This window comes from Scyliorhinus torazame, chromosome 30, assembly GCF_047496885.1.
Source record: "Scyliorhinus torazame isolate Kashiwa2021f chromosome 30, sScyTor2.1, whole genome shotgun sequence".
Classification (NCBI taxonomy): Eukaryota; Metazoa; Chordata; class Chondrichthyes; order Carcharhiniformes; family Scyliorhinidae; genus Scyliorhinus; species Scyliorhinus torazame.
Window position 1 is genome coordinate 5,102,094 of NC_092736.1, and position 26,337 is coordinate 5,128,430.

Consider the following 26,337-nt stretch of genomic DNA (forward strand, 5'->3'; position numbering starts at 1 on the left):
ACAAACCCGGGGCGAGTATTAACTGGAGGCGGTTAATTGTCGAATTGCTCCAATAAAATCCACTTTCGGGCAACCAGGTTTGAGAATTTGAATTCTATTTAAAATAAAACCTGGAGATGAAAATCTGGAATCAGTGAAAGTGACCGTGAAGCCACCTGGTTCGCTATTGTCACCCAGGGAAGGGGATCTCTGGTCTGGACGTGACTCCAGTCCCAGAGTTAGTACGGTTACTGCAGAGGTTGGCCCCCAAGGGGCCACTCGATTTCAAACCAGGAGATTCATCATCACCAAGGACAGAAATGGGCTGGGCAATGAATACCAGCCTTGCCGTACCGTCCCAAGAATGAACAAACGTTTATCTGGAGTAACCCCCCGACCTTGTGCATCGTCAATGCCAGCTTCACACAGGAATGAGCGAATCGCAGAATTCAATCCCAAAACGTGGCATAAATCCTGGAACCGGATTTATTCAGAGTCACAAGGTTAGCCGTAAGGAGATGTATTTTTTGAACTCACACCCAGCGTGATGACATCCTTACCCCACTCTATCCGAGCATTTTCATTGAGCGGCTGTGACACTGGACATCCCTGGACGATGGTCCAGGGTGGTGCAGTGGTTAGCACTGCTGCCTCACGGCACCGAGGACCCGGGTTCGATCCCGGCCCCGGGTCACTGTCCGTGTGGAGTTTGTACATTCTCCCCGTGTCTGCGTGGGTCTCACCCCCCACAACCCAAGAGGATGTGCAGGGTAGGTGGATTGGCCACACTAAATTGCCCCTTAATTGGGAAAAAATAATAATTGGGTACTCTTTAAATCACGAGACAGTGGTCACTGGCCCAGCCAATTGGTCGCTGAAGAAAACGGCGCGTGTTTCGAGGTTGGACGTTCAGTCACACAGGGTCCAGGGTAGAGTGGTGTCCAAGGCCCTCGGGCAGTGAGGGTCGGGTCATGTTGCCCTGTGGATTGTGGTGCAAACAGTAATGTGTCCCTTTAAAGCTGTGCCCTTTGACCCGCAGGAGATAATGGCAGCCAGTGGGTCAGACACTGGGCGAAAGGCGGCTACCATTATTACTACAACCTGGCAACGAAGCAAGGGAGCTGGCAGCAGCCACCTGGGTTTATCCAGAACAACACACAACTCAGCAAAGAAGAAATCCAGGTACAGAGCAGAGTCCGATCCCAATTCCTATCATCACCTTTTCCTTGTGATTAATGTCGATATTTAAAACCAGCCACTTCAAAAATTGAGAGTGGGGGGGGGATTTGGTTTGTGTGGTCTGTTGACAGGAGCTTGTACAACATGTTAAGGGGTCACCTTGAATTTTCCTCACTTTCTTCTCCTCCAGATCCTGTCTCCTTCCCATTTATCCTTAGACTCCTTCCATTGGAATAATTGCCTCCAACTCACTGTTTCCCAGGTTCTCAGGATTGCAGCACAGCCCCCCCCCCCCCCACCATCACCTCCCTTCCCCACCATCGCCCCCCCCCCCCCCCCCCACCCACCCCCAACCGACTCCATCCTCCTTTGTCAGACATTCCACAAGTTCTTTCAACGTAAACTTCGAATCTGCGAACCGACCCAGTGTGCGTCAGGCCCAATCTCCGAACCGACCCAGTGTGCGTCAGGCCAAATCTCCGAACCGACCCAGTGTGCGTCAGGCCCGATCTCCGAACCGACCCAGTGTGCGTCAGGCCGAATCTCCGAACCGACCCAGTGTGCGTCAGGCCCAATCTCCGAACCGACCCAGTGTGCGTCAGGCCCGATCTCCGAACCGACCCAGTGTGCGTCAGGCCGAATCTCCGAACCGACCCAGTGTGCGTCAGGCCCAATCTCCGAACCGACCCAGTGTGCGCCAGGCCCAATCTCCGAACCGACCCAGTGTGCGTCAGGCCCAATCTCTGAACCGACCCAGTGTGCGCCAGGCCCAATCTCCGAACCGACCCAGTGTGCGTCAGGCCCAATCTCCGAACCGACCCAGTGTGCATCAGGCCCAATCTCCGAACCGACCCAGTGTGCGTCAGGCCCAATCTCCGAACCGACCCAGTGTGCGTCAGGCCCAATCTCCGAACCGACCCAGTGTGCGCCAGGCCCAATCTCCGAACCGACCCAGTGTGCGCCAGGCCCAATCTCCGAACCGACCCAGTGTGCGCCAGGCCCAATCTCCGAACCGACCCAGTGTGCGTCAGGCCCAATCTCCGAACCGACCCAGTGTGCGCCAGGCCCAATCTCCGAACCGACCCAGTGTGCGTCAGGCCCAATCTCCGAACCGACCCAGTGTGCGTCAGGCCCAATCTCCGAACCGACCCAGTGTGCGCCAGGCCCAATCTCCGAACCGACCCAATGTGCGTCAGGCCCAATCTCCGAACCGACCCAGTGTGCGTCAGGCCCAATCTCCGAACCGACCCAGTGTGCGTCAGGCCCAATCTCCGAACCGACCCAGTGTGCGCCAGGCCCAATCTCCGAACCGACCCAGAGTGCGTCAGGCCCAATCTCCGAACCGACCCAGTGTGCGCCAGCCCTGGCTGCGTTGGGATCACCCTCGTGTCTGAATCACAAGGTTCCTCCAGAGCTTCAGCACATTAATCCAAGTGTGACACTGCCAGTGCAGTACTGAGGGAGCGCTGTGCAGTACTGAGGGAGCGCTGTGCAGTACTGAGGGAGCGCTGTGCAGTACTGAGGGAGCGCTGTGCAGTACTGAGGGAGCGCTGTGCAGTACTGAGGGAGCGCTGTGCAGTCCCGAGGGAGCGCTGTGCAGTACCGAGGGAGCGCTGTGCAGTACCGAGGGAGCCCTGTGCAGCATGAGGGAGCGCTGTGCAGTACCGAGGGAGCGCTGTGCAGTACCGAGGGAGTGCTGTGCAGTACCGAGGGAGCCCTGTGCAGTACCGAGGGAGCGCTGTGCAGTACCGAGGGAGCCCTGTGCAGTACCGAGGGAGTGCTGTGCAGTACCGAGGGAGCGCTGTGCAGTACCGAGGGAGCGCTGTGCAGTACCGAGGGAGCGCTGTGCAGTACCGAGGGAGCCCTGTGCAGTACTGAGGGAGCGCTGTGCAGTACTGAGGGAGCGCTGTGCAGTACTGAGGGAGCGCTGTGCAGTACCGAGGGAGCGCTGTGCAGTACCGAGGGAGCCCTGTGCAGTACTGAGGGAGCGCTGTGCAGTACTGAGGGAGCGCTGTGCAGTACCGAGGGAGCGCTGTGCAGTACCGAGGGAGCGCTGTGCAGTACCGAGGGAGCGCTGTGCAGTACTGAGGGAGCGCTGTGCAGTACCGAGGGAGCGCTGTGCAGTACCGAGGGAGCGCTGTGCAGTACCGAGGGAGCGCTGTGCAGTACCGAGGGAGCGCTGTGCAGTACCGAGGGAGCGCTGTGCAGTACCGAGGGAGCGCTGTGCAGTACTGAGGGAGCGCTGTGCAGTACCGAGGGAGCGCTGTGCAGTACCGAGGGAGCGCTGTGCAGTACCGAGGGAGCGCTGTGCAGTACCGAGGGAGCGCTGTGCAGTACCGAGGGAGCGCTGTGCAGTACCGAGGGAGCGCTGTGCAGTCCCGAGGGAGCGCTGTGCAGTACCGAGGGAGCGCTGTGCAGTCCCGAGGGAGCGCTGTGCAGTACCGAGGGAGCGCTGTGCAGTACTGAGGGAGCGCTGTGCAGTCCCGAGGGAACGCTGTGCAGTACCGAGGGAGCGCTGTGCAGTACCGAGGGAGCCCTGTGCAGCACCGAGGGAGCGCTGTGCAGCATGAGGGAGCGCTGTGCAGTACCGAGGGAGCGCTGTGCAGTACCGAGGGAGCGCTGTGCAGTACCGAGGGAGTGCTGTGCAGTACCGAGGGAGCCCTGTGCAGTACCGAGGGAGCGCTGTGCAGTACCGAGGGAGCGCTGTGCAGTACCGAGGGAGCGCTGTGCAGTACCGAGGGAGCGCTGTGCAGCATGAGGGAGCGCTGTGCAGCACCGAGGGAGCGCTGTGCAGTACCGAGGGAGCGCTGTGCAGTACCGAGGGAGCGCTGTGCAGCATGAGGGAGCGCTGTGCAGCATGAGGGAGCGCTGTGCAGCATGAGGGAGCCCTGTGCAGTACCGAGGGAGCGCTGTGCAGTACCGAGGGAGCGCTGTGCAGTACCGAGGGAGCGCTGTGCAGCATGAGGGAGCGCTGTGCAGTACCGAGGGAGCGCTGTGCAGCACTGAGGGAGCGCTGTGCAGTACCGAGGGAGCGCTGTGCAGCATGAGGGAGCGCTGTGCAGTACCGAGGGAGTGCTGTGCAGTACCGAGGGAGCCCTGTGCAGTACCGAGGGAGCGCTGTGCAGTACCGAGGGAGCCCTGTGCAGTACCGAGGGAGCCCTGTGCAGTACCGAGGGAGCGCTGTGCAGTACCGAGGGAGCGCTGTGCAGTACCGAGGGAGCGCTGTGCAGTACCGAGGGAGCGCTGTGCAGTACCGAGGGAGCGCTGTGCAGTACTGAGGGAGCCCTGTGCAGTACCGAGGGAGCCCTGTGCGGTACCGAGGGAGTGCTGTGCAGTACCGAGGGAGCGCTGTGCAGTACCGAGGGAGCGCTGTGCAGTCCCGAGGGAGCGCTGTGCAGTACTGAGGGAGCGCTGTGCAGTACCGAGGGAGCGCTGTGCAGTACCGAGGGAGCGCTGTGCAGCATGAGGGAGCCCTGTGCAGTACCGAGGGAGCGCTGTGCAGTCCCGAGGGAGCGCTGTGCAGTACCGAGGGAGCGCTGTGCAGTACCGAGGGAGCGCTGTGCAGTACCGAGGGAGCGCTGTGCAGTACCGAGGGAGCGCTGTGCAGTACCGAGGGAGCGCTGTGCAGTACCGAGGGAGCGCTGTGCAGTACCGAGGGAGCGCTGTGCAGTACCGAGGGAGCGCTGTGCAGTACCGAGGGAGCGCTGTGCAGTACCGAGGGAGCGCTGTGCAGCATGAGGGAGCGCTGTGCAGTACCGAGGGAGCGCTGTGCAGTACCGAGGGAGCGCTGTGCAGTACCGAGGGAGCGCTGTGCAGTACCGAGGGAGCGCTGTGCAGTACCGAGGGAGCGCTGTGCAGTACCGAGGGAGCGCTGTGCAGTACTGAGGGAGCCCTGTGCAGTACCGAGGGAGCGCTGTGCAGTACCGAGGGAGCGCTGTGCAGTACCGAGGGAGCGCTGTGCAGTACCGAGGGAGCGCTGTGCAGTACTGAGGGAGCGCTGTGCAGTACCGAGGGAGCGCTGTGCAGTACTGAGGGAGCGCTGTGCAGCACCGAGGGAGCGCTGTGCAGCATGAGGGAGCGCTGCACTGTCGGAGGCGCTGCCTTTGGGGTGAGATGCTAAACCGAGGCCCCACCTGCCTGCTCGGGGTCAATGTAACCGATTTCCTGACACTATTTCGAAGCAGATCAGGGGAGTTATTGCTCGTTTCCTGGTCAATATTTATCCCTCAGTCAGTCCTTACTGGGCCATTGCTGTTTGTGGGAGCTTGCTGTGCGTATATTGGCTGCTGCGTTTCTTACATTCAAGAGTGACTCCAGTTCAAAAGTACATCGCTGGCTGTTAAGAGCTTTGGGATGTCCTGTGGTGGCACAATATAAATTAAAATGACTATTTCCTGTTTGAAATGTTGCTCACACTTCAACTTTCACCAATCAGACCTGTTCATCCTGAGAGTGACAAGTACAATAATAATTCACCAGAGTCACCAATCACTACCAGTTAGTCACCTCTATCTCTCTCTCTGCCCCTCCCTCTCTCTGCCCCTCCCTCTCTCTCTGTCCCTCCCTCTCTCTGTCCCTCCCTCTCTCTGTCCCTCCCTCTCTCTGTCCCTCCCTCCATCTGTCCCTCCCTCCATCTGTCCCTCCCTCCATCTGTCCCTCCCTCCCTCTGTCCCTCCCTCCCTCTGTCCCTCCCTCCCTCTGTCCCTCCCTCTCTCTGTCCCTCCCTCTCTCTGTCCCTCCCTCTCTCTGTCCCTCCCTCTCTCTGTCCCTCCCTCCATCTCTCCCTCCCTCCATCTCTCCCTCCCTCCCTCTGTCCCTCCCTCCCTCTGTCCCTCCCTCTCTGTCCCTCTCTCTCTCTCTGTCCCTCTCTCTCTGTCCCTGTCTCTCTCTCTGTCCCTCTCTCTCTGTCCCTGTCTCTCTCTGTCCCTCTCTCTCTCTGTCCCTCTCTCTGTCTGTCCCTCTCTCTCTCTGTCTCTCTCTCTCTCTCTGTCCCTCTCTCTCTCTGTCCCTCTCTCTCTCTGTCCCTCTCTCTCTCTGTCCCCCTCTCTCTCTGTCCCCCTCTCTCTCTGTCCCTCTCTCTCTGTCCCTCTCTCTCTCTCTGTCCCTCTCTCCCTCTCTGTCTCTCTGTCTCTGTCTCTCTCTCTCTGTCTCTCTCTCTCTGTCTCTCTCTCTCTCTCTCTGTCTCTCTCTCTCCATCTGTCTCTCTCTCTCTCTCTGTCCCTCTCTCCCTCTGTCTCTCTCTCTCTCTCTGTCTCTCTCTCTCTCTGTCTCTGTCCCTCTCTCTCTCTGTCCCTCTCTCTCTCTGTCCCTCTCTCTCTCTCTCTGTCCCTCTCTCTCTGTCCCTCTCTCTCTCTCTGTCCCTCTCTGTCCCTCTCTCCCTCTGTCTCTCTCTGTCTCTCTGTCTCTCTCTCTGTCTCTCTCTCTCTGTCTCTCTCTCTCTCTCTGTCTCTGTCTCTCTCTCTCTCCATCTGTCTCTCTCTCTCTGTCTCTCTCTCTCTCTGTCTCTCTCTCTCTCTCTCTCTGTTTCTTCCTCTCTATGTCTCCCTCTCTCTCTCTGTTCCTCCCTCTCTCTCTCTGTTCCTCTCTCTCTCACTCTCTCCGCTCAGTTGTAACTGGCTGCTGTTTCTTACTCCCCACAGTCGACAATTTCAGGAGTGACAGCTGCCTATAACCGAGAGCAACTGTGGGTGGCCAATGAGACTCTCATCACCAAGCTACAGGCACGTTGCCGGGGTTACCTGGTCCGGAGGGGATACTCGGACCGGCTGAACTTCCTGAAGAAACAGCAGCCGGCAATCCTGACCATTCAGGTAAACAAGTCAACTCTCTGGAAGAATTTAATGCATAAAAATTAAAATGTATTGTGCCTGTGGGATGTAATTGCAGCCTCCTTTTCCCGCAGTCTAACTGGCGAGGTCACAAACAAGCACAGGCCTACAAAAAAAGGCTTCAGTACCTCAAAGACAATGCAGACTCCGCTGTGAAGGTAAAGTAACATCTGCTCCTTTAATTAAACTTAGATTTTAGGAGCCAGGAAATTCAGTCTTTTGTAATTATTGGGAGTGAATTGTTCAGGGAAATTCAGCTCTTTACCGATATCAGTGCATATACATGCCCTCTGGTACACACTCAATACCATGTGTACAAACTGCCCTCTGGTACACACATTGCCAGTGTGCATGTCGTCTGGTACACACAGTGCATGTCGTCTGGTACACACATTGCCAGTGTGGGTGACACTGGTCTCCTTTGTTCCTGGGTCAGCTCAGTGTTGTTTGCAAAACAGCCAATTGTATTTAAACCAGTTTTTTTGTCTCTTCCCCGTTTCTCCCTGACTTTCTTTCTGTCCCTCACTCTCTCTCTGTCTCTCTTTTCATCTTTCTCTCTCTCCCTCCCACACATTCATTCTCTCTGTCTCCACTCCATATCTTTCCCTCACTTTCATCTCTCTATCCATCTTCCTTTCTCCCTCTGTCACTTTACTTCCACACTCACTCACTCACTCTTCTCTCTCTCTCTGTCTCACTCCCCACTCATACATTCATGCTCTCTGTCTCTATATCGCTCTTACTTTCACCTCCCTCTCTATCTTCCCCACTTCCTTTGCTTCCTCTCTCATTTTACTCCTCTCTTTCTCTGTCTCTCTCCCTTTCTCTCCCTGTCTCTGTCTCTCTCTCACTCTCTCCCTCACCCACACACACCTTCCCACTTTCTCTATCTATTTCTGACACAGATTCAGTCATTAGTGCGGATGCACCAGGCTAAGAAGAAGTACCAGGATCGGATTAAATATTTCAAGGATCATGTGAGTATTGCTGCATGTTACACAGTCAATGACGCCAATCATGCTGGGGTTTGGCTTTTTGAAATGCTTTCCCAATTAAGGGGCAATTGAGCGTGGCCAATCCACCTAGCCTGCACATCTTTGGGTTGTGGGGGCGAAACCCACACAAACACGGTGAGAATGTGCAAACTCCACACGGACAGTGACCCTAAGCCGGGATCGAACCCGGATCCTCGGCATCGTGAGGCAGCGGTGCTAACCACTGTGTCACCGTGCCGCCCGGGTTTGGCATTTTAAACCAGCTTACTCTGCAAAGACACAGATAGAATAACATTCCAGCCCTGCATCGCTGAACTGTGATGAGAGACTTTCTGGTACCGTCACAGTTGCTGGACCTCGATGTTGTGCCGAGCATTGTCCGAAACCAAGATCAAGCTATCCCACTCCCTGTCATTCTGGTGTGCTCCATAGGAGCAGGAGTAGGCTATTCGGCCCATTGAACCTGCTCCTCCATTCAATACTATCACGGCTGATTTGGGGCACCATTTTCCTGCCCCCTCCCCATAACCCTCGATTCCCTGAGACACCAAAAACCGGTCTGTCCCAAAATTAAATAGATTCAACAATGAGGCTTCCTCAATCCTCTGGGACGGAGAATTCCAGAGATTCACAACCCGTTGCGTGAAGACATTTCTACTCCTCTCAGTTCTGAGCGATCGGCCCTCTTCTTCTGAGACTGAGCCTCCCAGTGTTTTAGATTCCCCCGATCAATCTCTCAGCGTCCACTCTGTCAAACCCCCTTCAGGATCTTGTAGGTTACAACTGTTCAGAAGTAGCGTGAGATTCATTCAGCCCTAACAGCTACAGGTCAGCACGGGGCTTGACCTGTGATTTAACCAGGGTTTGATCTGCCAGGCAGCATGTCTTCCCCTATACCCGTTCACATCCTTCCTCTCCTAGTTTTTATCTGATTTCCTTGTCAATGCTGCAATCCGATTGAACTCACTCTTCAACTGCTCCTTAGAACATTGGGACTCTACACCAGAGAAGGATGCCATTCACCCCATTCTGCTTGTGATGGTTCTTTGAAAGAGCAGTCACATTTAATCCCATTCCAGTCTTGATTTCTTTCCCCCAGATCCCTGAGAGTTTTCCAGTGCCTCTCTAAACACTTATAGTAAGTTCCTCTGGATTCTGATTTCACCGCACGCTCAGGTAGCCCCTTCCAGATCTTAACTCTGTGTGGAAAATGTCTCCCTTCATTTCCCTTCTCGCGCTTTGGTCAATAATTTTAAATCTATTACTTTCCTGTGGTATTTAATTCCCCAAAACCCGTGGGAAAATAATCTCCTCTTGTTACATTTCTTGTCCCATGTCGCCAGCGATGGCAGGGACACTTTTTGTTTGACAGTTGCAACTCAGCGGGGGGGGGATGGTCACGTCTTAGTATACAGTGAAAAGTGTTGTTTCTTGCTTGCTGTACAAACAATGCACACCGTACATAGGGAAGGAAGGCGAGACTGCAGAATATAATGTTACAGTTATAGCAAGGTGTAGAGAAAAGAGCAACTTAATACGAGGTAGGTCCATTCAAAAGTCTGGTGGCAGTAGGGAAGAAGCTGTTCTTGAGTCGTCTGGTACGTGACCTCAAACTTTCGTATCTTTTTCCTAACGGAAGGAGGTGGAAGAGAGAATGTCCGGGGTGAGTGGGGTCCTTAATTATGCTGGCTGCTATTCCGAGGCAGCGGGAATTACAGAGTCGATGGATGGGAAGCTGGTTTGCATGATGGACTGGGCTACATTCATGACCTTTTGTAGTTTCCTGCGGTCTTGGGCAGAGCAGGCTCCATACCAAGCTGTGATACAACCAGAAAGAATGCTTTCTATGGTGCATCTGTAGAAGTTGGTGAGAGTCGTAGGTGACATGCCAAATTTCCTTAGTCCTCTGAGAAAGTAGAGTCGTTGGTGGGCTTTCTTAACTATAGTGTCGGCATTGGGGGACCAGGACAGGCTGTTGGTGATCTAAACACCGAAAAACTTGAAGCTCTCGACCCTTTCTACTTGGTTCCCATTGATGTAGACAGGGGCATGTTCTCCACTACGCATCCTGAAGTCGATGATAATCTCCTTTGTTTTGTTGACATTGAGGGAGAGATTATTGTCATTGCACCAGTTCACCAGATTCTCTATCTCATTCCTGTGCTCTGTCTCGTCATTGGACACGCAGGTCAGTAACTGTGAGCTACCCAATTCTTTCCCGCTGGCCCTCCTTCCCTCATGGCGCTGCCAGTGGGGTTCATCCCAAGTTAGAACAGACACTCGCTGTGCCTGCTGGGGTTAATATTTATCTCCTCTTTTCCCTTTCATTTTCAGGAACCTGATATTGTTAAAATCCAAGCATTTATCAGAGCAAACAAGGCCAGAGATGATTATAAAACGCTGAGTAAGTATCGGAACGGAGTATCAGTGTTGGAGCCTGTGTGACCACCACTCTCATATCTCTGATCCAGCAGCTGTAAAGTTACCAAACCCTCTGTGGTTAGTTTCTTTTTGGATTATTGCATCAAAGTAGAGGGGAGAAGGAGAAATTCAGGAAGAGCGTAAATCGGGCAGCACGGTAGCACAGTGGTTAGCACAGTTGCTTCACAGCTCCAGGGTCCCAGGTTTGATTCCCGGCTTGGGTCACTGTCTGTGCGGAGTCTGCACATCCTCCCCGTGTGTGCGTGGGTTTCCTCCGGGTGCTCCGGTTTCCTCCCACAGTCCAAAGATGTGCAGGTTAGGTGGGGATTGGCCATGATAAATTCTCCTTAGTGTCAAAAGGTTCGGTGGGGTTATTGGTTTACGGGGTTAGGGTGGAGGTGTGGGCTTAAGTGGGGTGCTCTTTCCAAGGCCGGTGCAGATGGGTCGAACCGGCTCCTTCTGCCCTGTAAACTCTATGATAGTTGGCCCAGAGAGGAGGGAAGAGGGAAGTTAGGAATTGGAGGCGGGAAAATGTTGTGGGAATGAGGATGGAAAAACGAGAGTCAGGGACCAAGACAAAGCGGCCCCTGGAGCTCGGTGAGTAAACCGTCTGGGCCGACAGAGTTTTAGCCGCAGATGACAGAGCCGACTAATCTCTGAAAGCCCGCACAGCCTGGCGTGAAGTCGCGTTTGTCCGGTGCCTCTCCTCTCTCCTGTCTCACTCACTCATCCTCTCCTCTCGGACAGTCAATGCGGAGCAGCCTCCGATGGCCGTGGTCAGGAAGTTTGTCCACCTGCTCGATCAGAGTGACCAGGATTTTCAGGAGGAGGTGGAGATGATGCGACTGAGAGAGGAAGTGGTCACCCGGATCCGATCCAATCAGCAACTGGAGAATGATCTCAACATGATGGACATCAAGATCGGGCTCCTGGTGAAGAACAAAATCACACTGCAGGTAACAGGAATATCACCTGGGAGTAACAGGAATATCACCCTGGGAGTAACAGGAATATCACCTGGGAGTAACAGGAATATCACCTGGGAGTAACAGGAATATCACCTGGGAGTAACAGGAAGGAATAACAGGAACATCACCCTGGGAGTAACAGGAAGGAATAACAGGAACATCACCCTGGGAGTAACAGGAATATCACTTGGGAGTAACAGGAATATCACACTGGGAATAACAGGAATATCATCCTGGGAGCAACAGGAATATCACCTGGGAGTAATAGGGATATCACCCTGGGAGTAACAGGAATAGCACCCTGGGATAAACAGGAATATCACCCTGGGAATAACAGGAATATCACCTGGGATAACAGGAAGGAATAACAGGAATATCACCCTGGGAGTAACAGGAATATCACCCTGGGAATACCAGGAATATCACCCTGGGAATACCAGGAATATCACCCTGGGAATAACAGGAATATCACCCTGGCAATATCATGAATATCACCCTGGGAATAACAGGAATATCTTCCCGATAATGGGATATCGTTCTGGGAGTGTCACTCCCGAAATACCATTCCTGTTAATGGGGACATCCCTCAGGGAATAGCAAGATTATTGTCAGGGTAATGGACTATCACTCCAGGAATAACAACATAGGAATACTGTCCCTATTTAATGGGAATATCACTTCAGGAAAACAATAATATGTCTCAGGAATTGGTTTGAACGGTGGAGCAGGCTCGAGGGGCCAGGCACCCCGAGTTCCTCAACAATGGGAATACCACCATGTGAATACTGTACTGGGTGAAGGGAATACAGCAAAACTCTCAGAAAAATTACTCTTTTGGGGAATATGGATGCCCTAAATGAGATCCCCTCACCCCTCCCCAGTCGAGAGACTGAGATTATGGCGGGGGCAGATTCGCAGTGACGAGCTGGTGGGGGGGGGGGGGGGGGGGGGGGGGGGGGGGGGGGGTTCGGGCGGGGGCAGGGGCTGATTTGCAGTGATGGATTCACAACCTGACATTGATGGATTCCTCTCTGGTTTTCCAGGAAGTAGTATCGCACAGTAAGAAACTGACCCGGAAAAACAAGGGGCAGCTCTCAGACATGATGCAGATCAACAAGCAGAAAGGAGGCCTGAAGGCCTTGAGCAAGGAAAAGCGTATGAAGCTTGAGGCTTATCAGAATCTCTTCTACCTGCTCCAGGTAAAGCTCCAGCCAGAGGCTTTCCCGCCAATAGCCCCATGTACTCACTCCCCTATCACTGACTCTAACCACCCATTCAATCCCCTCCCACACCCCCATGTACACTCTCCCCTATCACTGACTCTACCCCCCATTCACTCCCCTCCCACACCCCCATGTACACTCTCCCCTATCACTGACTCTACCCACCCATTCACTCCGCTCTCACACCCCATGTACACTCTCCCCTATCACTGACTCTACCCCCCATTCACTCCCCTCCCACACCCCCATGTACACTCTCCCCTATCACTGACTACCCACCCATTTAATCCCCCCCCACACCCCCATGTACACTCTCCCCTATCACTGACTCTACCCACCCATTTAATCCCCTCCCACAGCTCCATGTACACTCTCCCCATCACTGATTCTACCCCCCCATTTAATCTCATATTTTGAAGCAGAACGAGGTAGCTATCCTGCGCATGCTGGCGAATATTGATACCTCAATCAAAATCACAAACAGATTATCTGGGCATTATCACACTGCTGCTTGTGGGAGCTTCCTGTGCGCAAATTTCCCACTGCATTTCCTACGTCGCAAAAATGCTTCAACTTCAAGGCAATATTTCATTAACTATGTAGCATGCCGAGGTTGCGGAAGGTGCTATAGAAATGTACATCCTTTCTCCAGAAAGGGTTTTGGGCCATTTTCTTGCTGGTGTGTGAATCATCCATTGGTGGATCCTCGAGCGAGTCCGTGTCTGTGGAGCCTGCTGTTCTGGAGGAGGGGTAGGTGGAATGTTGAATGTAAAATAAATGGATCCGTTTAAAGAGCAGAAATCACTGCCAAATTCTATCTTTCTTTCTGTCTCCAGACTAACCCCACCTACTTGGCCAAGTTGATCTTTCAGATGCCACAGAACAAATCCACCAAGTTCATGGACTCGGTCATTTTCACGCTATATAATTACGCCTCTAACCAGAGGGAAGAATACTTGCTGCTGAAACTCTTCAAAACCGCCCTGCAGGAAGAAATCAAGTATGTCCTGCGCACACCTGCTTCCCACTCCCCAACCCCAAATTGGCCACTGGGGGTCTGACCCCATTCAGAGGAGCTGGATAAATATCTGGTTATAGACCATAAGATATAGGAGCAGAATTAGGCCATTCGGCCCATCGAGTCGGCTCCGCCATTCGATCATGGCTGGTGTGTTCCTCATCCCCATTCTCCTGCCTCCTCTGCTTTTTTTTTTTTCTTTTTTAATTTAGTGTATCCAATTTTTTTTCCAATGAAGCGGCAATTTAGCGTGGCCAATCCACCTACCCTGCACACCTCTGGGTTGTGGGGGCAAAACCCACGCAAGCACGGGGAGAATGTGCAAACTCCACACAGGCGGGGTCGGGGCCGGGATCGAACCCGGGTCCTCAGTGCAGTAGGCAGCAGTGCTAACCACTGGGCTACCCTGTTGCCCTTCTCTCTATAACCCCTGGTCCCCTTATTAATCAAAAACACCAGATTTGTGCTTGAGGTGCTGTTACCTGCAGACCAAGAGCTGGAAGGTGGAATCAGACAGAATAATTTCTTCCTTAGAATATAAGAATTAGGAGCAGGATTAGGTAATTTAGCTTCTCGAGTCTGATCCACTGTTCAGTGCGATCATGTATGTTCTCGTTGTGTTCTCATTATGAAATGGGATTGAAGGGATAGGTATAGACGGAGGTGTTGGTCTATTCCATACAATACGAACTCTTTGCTACAAGAGAGTGGGATTTATTGTCTAGAGCAATGGTCAATGTCCCAACACTAATGAGAGGATAGATGGACAGGAATTTGGTTAAGTTCTTGGGAACGGGATCAGACTTTCTTCAAAAGAGTTGGTGATCGGGATTCTTCAATTCATTCATGGGATGTGACTGGACCATCATTTGTTGCCCTTGAAGTGCGTGGCTGGCTAGGCCATCTCAGAGGGCATTTAACAGTCAACCACATTGCTGTGGGTCTGGAGTCACATGTAGGCCAGACGAGGTGAGATTGGCAGATTTCCTTCCCTAACATTAGTGATCCAGGTGAGTTTTTACAACAATCCGGAGACTTTTAATTCAAGAGTTCTCACGGAATTCAAATTTCACCATCTGCTATGGCGAGCTTTTAACATTGCTAGAGGGATGGAGTTTAAAAACAGGGAGGCTATGTTGCAGCTCTATCGGATGCTGGTGAGGCCACACCTGGGCACTGTGTACAGTTTTGGTCTCCTTACTTGAGAAAGGACGTACTGGCACTGGAGGGGGTGCAGAGGAGATTCACTAGGTTGATTCAGGAGTTGAGAGGATTGGCTTATGAGGAGAGACTGAGTAGACTGGGACTATATTCATTGGAATTTCGAAGAATGTGGGGGGAAATCTTATAGAAACATATAAGATTATGAAGGGTATAGATAGGATAGAAACAGGGAGGTTGTTTCCACTGGTGGTGAAACTCGAACTCGGGGGCATAGCCTCAAAATAAGGGGGAGCAGATTTAGGACCGAGTTGAGGAGGAACTTCTTCACCCAAAGGGTTGTGAATCTGTGGAATTCCCTGCCCAGTGAAGCAGTTGGGGTGACGTCGTTGAATGTTTTTAAGGCAAAGATAGATAGATTTTTGAGCAGTAAAGGGATTAAGGGTTATGGTGTTCGGGCCGGAAAGTGGAGCTGAGTCCACAAAAGATCAGCCATGATCTCATTGAATGGCGGAGCAGGCTCGAGGGGCCAGATGGCCGACTCCTGCTCCTAGTTCTTATGGACCCCCAGACCATTACCCTGAATCTCTGGATTACTAGTCCAGTGACAATATCAGTGTATCATTGCCTCCCGCAGTTGAGTGTATATGGACTCTATGTGTACACGTGTCTCTGCGTGTGTGTACGCTGTGCGTACACGTGTCTCTGCGTGTGTGTACGCTGTGTGTACATGTGTCTCTGCGTGTGTGTACGCTGTGCGTACACGTGTCTCTGCGTGTGTGTACGCTGTGCGTACACGTGTCTCTGCGTGTGTGTACGCTGTGCGTACACGTGTCTCTGTGTGTGTACGCTGTGCGTACACGTGTCTCTGTGTGTGTGTACGCTGTGCGTACACGTGTCTCTGTGTGTGTGTACGCTGTGTGTACACGTGTCTCTGTGTGTACGCTGTGCGTACACGTGTCTCTGCGTGTGTGTATGCTGTGCGTACACGTGTCTCTGCGTGTGTGTACGCTGTGTGTACATGTGTCTCTGCGTGTGTGTACGCTGTGTGTACACGTGTCTCTGCGTGTGTGTACGCTGTGTGTACACGTGTCTCTGTGTGTGTACGCTGTGTGTACACGTGTCTCTGCGTGTGTGTACGCTGTGTGTACACGTGTCTCTGCGTGTGTGTATGCTGTGCGTACACGTGTCTCTGCGTGTGTGTACGCTGTGTGTACACGTGTCTCTGCGTGTGTGTACGCTGTGCATACACGTGTCTCTGTGTGTACGCTGTGCATACACGTGTCTCTGCGTGTGTGTACGCTGTGTGTACACATGTCTCTGTGTGTGTACGCTGTGTGTACACGTGTCTCTGCGTGTGTGTACGCTGTGCGTACACGTGTCTCTGCGTGTGTGTACGCTGTGCATACACGTCTCTGCGTGTGTGTACGCTGTGCGTACACGTGTCTCTGCGTGTGTGTACGCTGTGCGTACACGTGTCTCTGCGTGTGTGTACGCTGTGCGTACACGTGTCTCTGCGTGTGTGTACGCTGTGCGTACACGTGTCTCTGCGTGTGTGTACGCTGTGCGTACACGTGTCTCTGCGTGTGTGTACGCTGTGCGTACACGTGTCTCTGCGTGTGTGTATGCTGTGCGTACACGTGTCTCTGCGTGTGTGTACGCTGTGCGTACACGTGTCTCTGCGTGTGTGTACGCTGTGCGTACACGTGTCTCTGTGTGTGTGTACGCTATGCGTACGCGTGTCTGTGTGTGTACGCTGTGCATACACGTGTCTCTGCGTGTGTGTACGCTGTGTGTACACGTGTCTGCGTGTGTGTACGCTGTGTGTACACATGTCTCTGTGTGTGTGTACGCTGTGCGTACACGTGTCTCTGCGTGTGTGTACGCTGTGTGTACACATGTCTCTGTGTGTACGCTGTGCGTACACGTGTCTTTGCGTGTGTGTACGCTGTGCGTACACGTGTCTCTGCGTGTGTGTACGCTGTGCGTACACGTGTCTCTGCGTGTGTGTATGCTGTGTGTACATGTGTCTCTGCGTGTGTGTACGCTGTGCGTACACGTGTCTCTGCGTGTGTGTACGCTGTGCGTACACGTGTCTCTGCGTGTGTGTACGCTGTGCGTACACGTGTCTCTGTGTGTGTACGCTGTGCGTACACGTGTCTCTGTGTGTGTGTACGCTGTGCGTACACGTGTCTCTGTGTGTGTGTACGCTGTGTGTACACGTGTCTCTGTGTGTACGCTGTGCGTACACGTGTCTCTGCGTGTGTGTATGCTGTGCGTACACGTGTCTCTGCGTGTGTGTACATGTGTCTCTGCGTGTGTGTACGCTGTGTGTACACGTGTCTCTGCGTGTGTGTACGCTGTGTGTACACGTGTCTCTGTGTGTGTGTACGCTGTGTGTACACGTGTCTCTGTGTGTGTGTACGCTGTGCGTACACGTGTCTCTGTGTGTACGCTGTGCATACACGTGTCTCTGCGTGTGTGTACGCTGTGTGTACACATGTCTCTGTGTGTGTACGCTGTGTGTACACGTGTCTCTGCGTGTGTGTACGCTGTGCGTACACGTGTCTCTGCGTGTGTGTACGCTGTGCATACACGTCTCTGCGTGTGTGTACGCTGTGCGTACACGTGTCTCTGCGTGTGTGTACGCTGTGCGTACACGTGTCTCTGCGTGTGTGTACGCTGTGCGTACACGTGTCTCCATGTGTGTACGCTGTGCGTACACGTGTCTCTGCGTGTGTGTACGCTGTGCGTACACGTGTCTCTGCGTGTGTGTACGCTGTGCGTACACGTGTCTCTGTGTGTGTACGCTATGCGTACGCGTGTCTGTGTGTGTACGCTGTGCATACACGTGTCTCTGCGTGTGTGTACGCTGTGTGTACACGTGTCTGCGTGTGTGTACGCTGTGTGTACACATGTCTCTGTGTGTGTGTACGCTGTGCGTACACGTGTCTCTGCGTGTGTGTACGCTGTGTGTACACATGTCTCTGTGTGTGTACGCTGTGCGTACACGTGTCTCTGCGTGTGTGTACGCTGTGCGTACACGTGTCTCTGTGTGTGTACGCTGTGTGTACACGTGTCTCTGCGTGTGTGTACGCTGTGTGTACATGTGTCTCTGCGTGTGTGTACGCTGTGCGTACACGTGTCTCTGCGTGTGTGTACGCTGTGTGTACACGTGTCTCTGCGTGTGTGTACGCTGTGTGAACACGTGTCTCTGCGTGTGTGTACGCTGTGTGTACATGTGTCTCTGCGTGTGTGTACGCTGTGTGTACACGTGTCTCTGTGTGTGTGTACGCTGTGCGTACACGTGTCTCTGCGTGTGTGTACGCTGTGCGTACACGTGTCTCTGCGTGTGTGTACACTGTGTGTACACGTGTCTCTGCGTGTGTGTATGCTGTGTGTCGGACATTTGGTCTCAGCCATTCTGACCCCAACATGTTCCCTACTTTCCGCAGGTCAAAGGTGGATCAGCTTCATGAGATCATCACGGGAAACCCCACGGTTATTAAGATGGTGGTCAGCTTCAATCGTGGGGCGCGGGGGCAGAACGCTCTCCGACAGATCCTGGCACCCGTTGTCAAGGAGATCATTGAGGAGCGATCGATGAACATCAAGACCGACCCTGTGGATATTTACAAGGCCTGGGTGAACCAAATGGAGTCGCAGACAGGAGAGGCCAGGTAAAGGAGGGTGTACAACACAGATCGACGCGTACGGTCTGTAACCTACCTGTGCTGCTCCACACACCTGGAGAGACTCCTCTGCGAAGATAATGCCTCATTTGCCCCCTTTAACAATGCTGCTCCCAACTCTAGTCTGAGTGGTGTGGGCCCAGGTTATGAGGGACATCAGACGACTGGGGAAGAGGCTCTCGGGGTAATGAGAGAGGCGAGACTGAGGAAAGGTGCTTTACATCAGAGATTATGGAAATCCCCGACCTGCCATTGCAAGAAAGAGTGTTGACCCACCCGTAATTGTCGCACTGTGCAGTACAGGATCATAAGAGATAGGAGCAGGAGTAGGCCATTTGGCCCATCGGGCCTACTGCACCATTCAGTAAGGTCACAGCTGTTCTGCTTTGTGGTCTTAATTCCACTTCACTGTCTGTCAACGTAACCTTTGAGTCTCTTGTCCAGCAAAAATCTGTGTAACTCAGCCTTGATTACATTCAATGGTCCAGTCTCCCCCGGGCTCTGGGATGGAGAATTCCAAACCTAACCAGCCACTGGGGCAGTTTCCCAATTCAGGGGGTGGGGTTGTACCAATCTGTCTCAAGCAGGGGCTGTGCTGTTTTTACAGTCCCAAGCTCTGACCTGAGGGTATATGGTGCACATTGTCTCAAGTGCTGTGTCCCATTGATCACAACAGTGATCTGAGATAATGTATCAGGGAACAAGGATTGCTGCGTTGATCGTTGAGGGAGGGAGTACGAGGACCAAAGAACAAAGAAATGTACAGCACAGGAACAGGCCCTTTGGCCCTCCAAGCCCGTGCCGACCATACTGCCCGACTAAACTACAATCTTCTACACTTCCTGGGTCCGTATCCCTCTATTCCCATCCTATTCATGTATTTGTCAAGATGCCCCTTAAATGTCACTATCGTCCCTGCTTCCACCACCTCCTCCGGCAGGTATCCACTACACTCTGTGTATAAAAAAAAAACTTACCTCGTACATCTACTCTAAACCTTGCCCCTCGCACCTTAAACCTATGCCCCCTAGTAATTGACCCCTCTACCCTGGGAAAAAGCCTCTGACTATCCACTCTGTCTATGCCCCTCATAATTTTGTAGACCTCTATCAGGTCTCCCCTCAACCTCGTTCGTTCCAGTGAGAACAAACCGAGTTTATTCAACCTCTCCTCCATAGCTAATGCCCTCCATACCAGGCAACATCCTGGTAAAGCTCTTCTGCACCCACTCTAAAGCCTCCACATCCTTCTGGTAGTGTGGCGACCAGAATTGAACACCATACTCCAAGTGTGGCCTAACTAAGATTCTATACGACAGCACGGTGGCGCAGTGGGTTCGCACTGCTGCCTACGGCGCCGAGGTCCTAGGTTCGATCCCGGCTCTGAGTCACTGTCCGTGTGGAGTTTGCACATTGTCCCCGTGTTTGCGTGGGTTTTGCCCCCACAACCCAAAAATGAGCAGGTTAGGTGGATTGGCCACGCTAAATTGCCCCTTAATTGAAAAAAATGAATTGGGTACTCTAAATTTAAAACTAAGGTTCTATACAGCTGCAACATGACTTGTCAATTCTTATACTCAATGCCCCGGCCAATGAAGGCAAGCATGCCGTGTGCCTTCTTGACTACCTTCTCCACCTGTGTTGCCCCTTTCAATGACCTGTGGACCTGTACACCTAGATCTCTCTGACTGTCAATACTCTTGAGGGTTCTACCATTCACTGTATATTCCCTACCTGCATTAGACCTTCCAAAATGCATTACCTCACATTTGTCCGGATTAAACTCCATCTGCCATCTCTCCGCCCAAGTCTCCAAACAATCTAAATCCTGCTGTATCCTCTGACAGTCCTCATCGCTATCCGCAATTCCACCAACCTTTGTGTCGTCTGCAAACTTTTTGCACTTTACGGCCTGGATGAATCCGCACACTGTGTTTGGGCTGAGTCCCTGCAACTTTGCTGGCCTGGACATCACAGGCACTCCACCGCTGTGGCTCACATGCCCTCTGGAGTTCGAGTATCACCAAACTCCGTCATGTTGGAAAGGCTTTGCGAGACGTCTGTGCTCCTCTTCAATGAGCATCCACCATCCACATGTCAGTGCGAGTCATTGGGCAGCTCTCTTCCCTCTGAGTCAGAAAATTGTGGATTTTATTCACACTAAAGAGAATCCAGGCTGACAATCCACTGTGATGCTGAGGGAGTGCCGCATTGTCAGAGGGTCAGTGCTGAGGGAGTGCTGCACTGTCAGAGGGTCAGTACTGAGGGAGTGCTGCACTGTCAGAGGGTCAGTGCTGAGGGAGTGCCGCACTGTCAGAGGGTCAGTACTGAGGGAGTGCCGCATTGTCAGAGGGTCAGTGCTGAGGGAGTGCTGCACTGTCAGAGGGTCAGTACTGAGGGAGTGCTGCACTGTCAGAGGGTCAGTGCTGAGGGAGTGCCGCACTGTCAGAGGGTCAGTACTGAGGGAGTGCTGTACTGTCAGAGGGTCAGTACTGAGGGAGTGCTGCACTGCCAGTGGGTCAGTACTGAGGGAGTGCCGCACTGTCAGAGGGTCAGTACTGAGGGAGTGCTGCACTGTCAGTGGGTCAGTACTGAGGGAGTGCCGCACTGTCAGAGGGTCAGTACTGAGGGAGTGCTGCACTGTCAGAGGGTCAGTACTGAGGGAGTGCCGCACTGTCAGAGGGTCAGTACTGAGGGAGTGCCGCACTGTCAGAGGGTCAGTACTGAGGGAGTGCTGCACTGTCAGAGGGTCAGTACTGAGGGAGTGCTGCACTGTCAGAGGGTCAGTACTGAGGGAGTGCTGCACTGTCAGAGGGTCAGTACTGAGGGAGTGCTGCACTGCCAGGTGACCTCTTCCAGATTAGTTGTTAAATCGAGCCCCTATCTGATCGTTTCTGTGACATTCTTTTGAGGAGCAGGGGCGTTTTCTCCATTGTGCCTGCCAATATCTATCCCTCCATATCACTAAATAGGATATCCGGTCATCATCACATTGCTGTCTGTGGGATCCTGCTGTGTAAATGGCTGCATTGTTTTCCACGTTACAACAGTGACTGCACTTCAAAGTGTCCTTCATTGGCTGTAAAACACATTGGGATCACCTGATGTCACAGAAGGTGCTATAGAAATGCAAATCCTTTCTTTAGCTCGACAGGAAGACAAGGCCTAAAATGGAGCCTGAACTAAGGTTGGCCCCATGTTCAATGCAGGATTCTCTGAGACTGAGTTCTGGTCCTGCGCTGTGCATTGAAGTCAAAGCTCCCAGCGCCAAGAATAATAATAACTGGGCCAGGTTAAAGGAGTGTGCTTGCTGGGAAATTAACTGCTCTCGGTTTTCTTCCCATTTCAAATGAAACGGCAGAGATTCCAAAGTGTTTACGTTTTCCCAAGTGGGTTTATGTTACTGATTGTACGTAAAAATGTTACGTAGTCGTCTGACTTATATCTGATGTGTCCACATTTCTATTTTCAGTAAACTCCCATATGATGTAACGCCAGACCAGGCCCTGAGTCACGAAGAGGTGAAACTCAGACTTGACACATCCATCAAGAACATGAGGGCTATCACCGACAAATTCCTGTCAGCCATTGTCACATCAGTGGATAAAATCCCGTAAGTGCTCGTGTTCCACAGTCCGATTCCCGGCTAGGGTCACTGTCTGTGCGGAGTCTGCGCCTTCTCTCCGTGTCTGCGTGGGTTTCTCCGGGTGCTCCGGTCTCCTCCCACAAGTACTGAGGGAGTGCTGCACTGTCAGAGGGTCAGTGCTGAGAGAGTGCTGCACTGTCAGAGGGTAAGTACTGAGGGAGTGCTGCACTGTCAGAGGGTCAGTACTGAGGGAGTGCTGCACTATCAGAGGATCAGTACTGAGGGACTGCTGCACCTTCAGAGGGTCAGTATTGAGGGAGTGCCGCACTGTCAGAGGGTCAGTACTGAGGGAGTGCTGCACTGTCAGAGGGTCAGTACTGAGGGAGTGCCGCACTGTCAGAGGGTAGGTACTGAGGGAGTGCTGCACTGTCAGAGGGTAAGTACTGAGGGAGTGCTGCACTGTCAGAGGGTCAGTACTGAGGGAGTGCTGCACTATCAGAGGATCAGTACTGAGGGACTGCTGCACCTTCAGAGGGTCAGTATTGAGGGAGTGCCGCACTGTCAGAGGGTCAGTACTGAGGGAGTGCTGCACTGTCAGAGGGTCAGTACTGAGGGAGTGCTGCACTGTCAGAGGGTAAGTACTGAGGGAGTGCTGCACTGTCAGAGGGTCAGTACTGAGGGTGTGCTGCACTGTCAGAGGGTCAGTACTGAGGGAGTGCTGCACGGTCAGAGGGTCAGTACTGAGGGAGTGCTGCACTGTCAGAGGGTCAGTACTGAGGGAGTGCTGCACTGTCAGAGGGTCAGTACTGAGGGAGTGCCCCACTGTCAGAGGGTCAGTACTGAGGGAGTGTTGCACTGTCAGGGTCTGTACTGAGGGAGTGCTGCAGTGTCAGAGGGTCAGTGCTGAGGGAGTGCTGTACTGTCACAGGGTCAGTACTGAGGGAGTGCCACACTGTCAAAGGGTCAGTACTGAGGGAGTGCTGCACTGTCAGAGGGTCAGTACTGAGGGAGTGCTGCACTGTCAGAGGGTCAGTACTGAGGGAGTGCTGCACTGTCAGAGGATCAGTACTGAGGGAGTGCCGAACTGTCAGAAGGTCAGTACTGAGGGAGTGCCGCACTGCCAGAGGGTCAGTACTGAGGGAGTGCTGCACTGTCAGAGAGTCAGTACTGAGGGAGTGCCGCACTGTCAGAGGGTCATTACTGAGGGAGTGCCGCACTGTCAGAGGGTCAGTACTGAGGGAGTGCCGCACTGTCAGAGGGTCAGTACTGAGGGAATGCCGCACTGTCAGAGGGTCAGTACTGAGGGAGTGCCGCACTGTCAGAGGGTCAGTACTGAGGGAGTGCCGCACTGTCAGAGGGTCAGTACTGAGGGAGTGCCGCACTGTCAGAGAGTCAGTACTGAGGGAGTGCTGCACTGTCAGAGGGTCAGTACTGTGGGAGTGCCGCACTGTCAGAGGGTCAGTACTGAGGGAGTGCCGAACTGTCAGAAGGTCAGTACTGAGGGAGTGCCGCACTGTCAGAGAGTCAGTACTGAGGGAGTGCCGCACTGTCAGAGGGTCATTACTGAGGGAGTGCCGCACTGTCAGAGAGTCAGTACTGAGGGAGTGCCGCACTGTCAGCGGATCAGTACTGAGGGAGTGCCGCACTGTCAGCGGGTGCTGTTAGGTGAATTGGACATTCTGAATTCTCCCTCTGTGTACCCGAACAGGTGCTGGAATGTGACAAGTAGGGGATTTTCACAGTAACTTCACTGCAGTGTTAATGTAAGCCTACTGGTCAGAATAATAAAGATTATTATTATGTACACTCTCCCCTATCACTGACTCTACCCACCCATTCACTCCCCTCCCACACCCCCATGTACACTCTCCCCTCCCACACCCCCATGTTCACTCTCCCCTCCCACACCCTCATGTACACTCTCCCCTCCCACACCCCCATGTACACTCTCCCCTCCCACACCCCCATGTACACTCTCCCCTCCCACACCCCCATGTACACTCTCCCCTCCCACACCCCCATGTACACTCTCCCCTCCCACACCCCCATGTACACTCTCCCCTCCCACACCCCCATGTACACTCTCCCCTCCCACACCCCCATGTACACTCTCCCCTCCCACACCCCCATGTACACTCTCCCCTCCCACACCCCCATGTACACTCTCCCCTCCCACACCCCCATGTACACTCTCCCCTCCCACACCCCCATGTACACTCTCCCCTCCCACACCCCCATGTACACTCTCCCCTATCACTGTCTACCCACCCATTTAATCTCCTCCCACACCCCCATGTACACTCTCCCCTATCACTGACTCTACCCAACCATTTAATCCCCTCCCACACCCCCATGTACACTCTCCCCTATCACTGTCTACCCACCCATTTAATCCCCTCCCACACCCCCATGTACACTTTTGGAAGGGCCACGAAGAATCCAGCACGAGTTTTAAGGATACAAAATAATAACGTTTATTTACTATAACAGTAGCAGTAACTTCCCTTGCTACCTTTTGCGTCCTGCTGGTTCCTGAACTGGCCAGCTTATTTATACTAGGAGTTTCTCCGCCCCCCTCATTGGGGAAGTTCATACTACCATAGGATTGTGGGATAGTCATTAGTCCCCAGCCAATCGTAAGTAGGCAGGTTATAACATACACTCTCCCCTATCACTGACTCTACCCACCCATTTAATCCCCCCCCACACCACCATGTACACTCTCCCCTATCACTGACTCTCCCCAACCATTTAATCCCCCCCCACACCCCCATGTACACTCTCCCCTATCACTGACTCTCCCCACCCATTTAATCCCCCCCCACCCCCATGTACACTCTCCCCTATCACTGACTCTCCCCACCCATTTAATCCCCCCCTCCACACCCCCATGTACACTCTCCCCTATCACTGACTCTCCCCACCCATTTAATCCCCCCCCCACCCCCATGTACACTCTCCCCTATCACTGACTCTCCCCACCCATTTAATCCCCTCCCACACCCCCATGTACACTCTCCCACACCCCCATGTACACTCTCCCCTATCACTGACTCTCCCCACCCATTTAATCCCCTCCCACATCCCCATGTACACTCTCCCCTATCACTGACTCTACCCACCCATTTAATCCCCTCCCACACCCCCATGTACACTCTCCCCTATCACTGACTCTCCCCACCCATTTAATCCCACCCCCATGTACACTCTCCCCTATCACTGACTCTACCCCCCATTCACTCCCCTCCCACACCCCCATGTACACTCTCCCCTATCACTGACTCTACCCACCCATTTAATCCCACCCCCATGTACACTCTCCCCTATCACTGACTACCCGCCCATTCACTCCCCTCCCACACCCCCATGTACACTCTCCCCTATCACTGACTCTACCCCCCATTCACTCCCCTCCCACACCCCCATGTACACTCTCCCATATCACTTACTACCCACCCATTTAATCCCCTCCCACACCCCCATGTACACTCTCCCCTATCACTGACTCTACCCACCCATTCACTCCGCTCCCACACCCCATGTACACTCTCCCCTATCACTGACTCTACCCCCCATTCACCCCCCTCCCACACCCCCATGTACACTCTCCCCTATCACTGACTACCCACCCATTCACTCCCCTCCCACACCCCCATGTACACTCTCCCCTATCATAAAATCCCCAATTTACAATCGATAGGATGTCCCCCATCAGCGCTGACCCACATCCCTTTTGAAGTCGCACCTTCTCGAGTGAAGCATTTCTCCGCTGTTTTTAGCCAAAGTGATCTTGTGACTGGGATTGTTCACAACCTTGATACCTCCTGTAATGACCTCCAATTGGCATTATTTGTTGGCCAATTGGAGTATGAGCTCCCTCAATGATAGCTCATTGAGGGGGCCCATATAAGCACCTGTGTAGGCTTTGTGAGGCAGTCTTAAGTTGACTGGAATGCTAGCAGCCCTGTTTGGAGCTGCTCGTGTATATAAGTTATTGCAAATAAATACTGGTGTGGTGACGGAACCCCTGCCGCCTGTGGATTATTACACCTCCCAAATTAACCCAGTCCCCTTTTAATATTCTGACATTCATAATTATTGTGTGTGAATAATAATAATCAGTATTTCAAGCAGTTCAGAGCACTCTCTCCAAACACACAACTCGAGCGCAGCAATCTGTGACCTCTGCCACCTTGAGGATGAGGTCAGCAGATACCTGGGAACCCCACCACCTGAGGATTCCCCTCCAACCCACTCACCACCCCGACTTGGATATCTGTCACCATTC

At 53.1% G+C, this 26,337-nt stretch overlaps 1 protein-coding gene across 2 annotated transcripts in view; it reads left to right on the top strand.

Annotated features, from left to right (window-relative positions):
• iqgap1 (IQ motif containing GTPase activating protein 1) overlaps positions 1 to 26,337 on the top strand; it is a 164,216-nt gene that overhangs the window by 103,428 nt on the left and 34,451 nt on the right. For both annotated transcript variants that reach the window (XM_072492698.1, XM_072492699.1), the window contains 10 exons: positions 1,019 to 1,161; positions 6,798 to 6,968; positions 7,061 to 7,144; positions 7,892 to 7,963; positions 10,316 to 10,385; positions 11,150 to 11,358; positions 12,414 to 12,569; positions 13,430 to 13,593; positions 18,228 to 18,452; positions 21,936 to 22,076. In XM_072492698.1, coding sequence (XP_072348799.1) covers positions 1,019 to 1,161; positions 6,798 to 6,968; positions 7,061 to 7,144; positions 7,892 to 7,963; positions 10,316 to 10,385; positions 11,150 to 11,358; positions 12,414 to 12,569; positions 13,430 to 13,593; positions 18,228 to 18,452; positions 21,936 to 22,076 — 1,435 coding nt within the window. The remainder of the gene's footprint in view (positions 1 to 1,018; positions 1,162 to 6,797; positions 6,969 to 7,060; positions 7,145 to 7,891; positions 7,964 to 10,315; positions 10,386 to 11,149; positions 11,359 to 12,413; positions 12,570 to 13,429; positions 13,594 to 18,227; positions 18,453 to 21,935; positions 22,077 to 26,337) is intronic.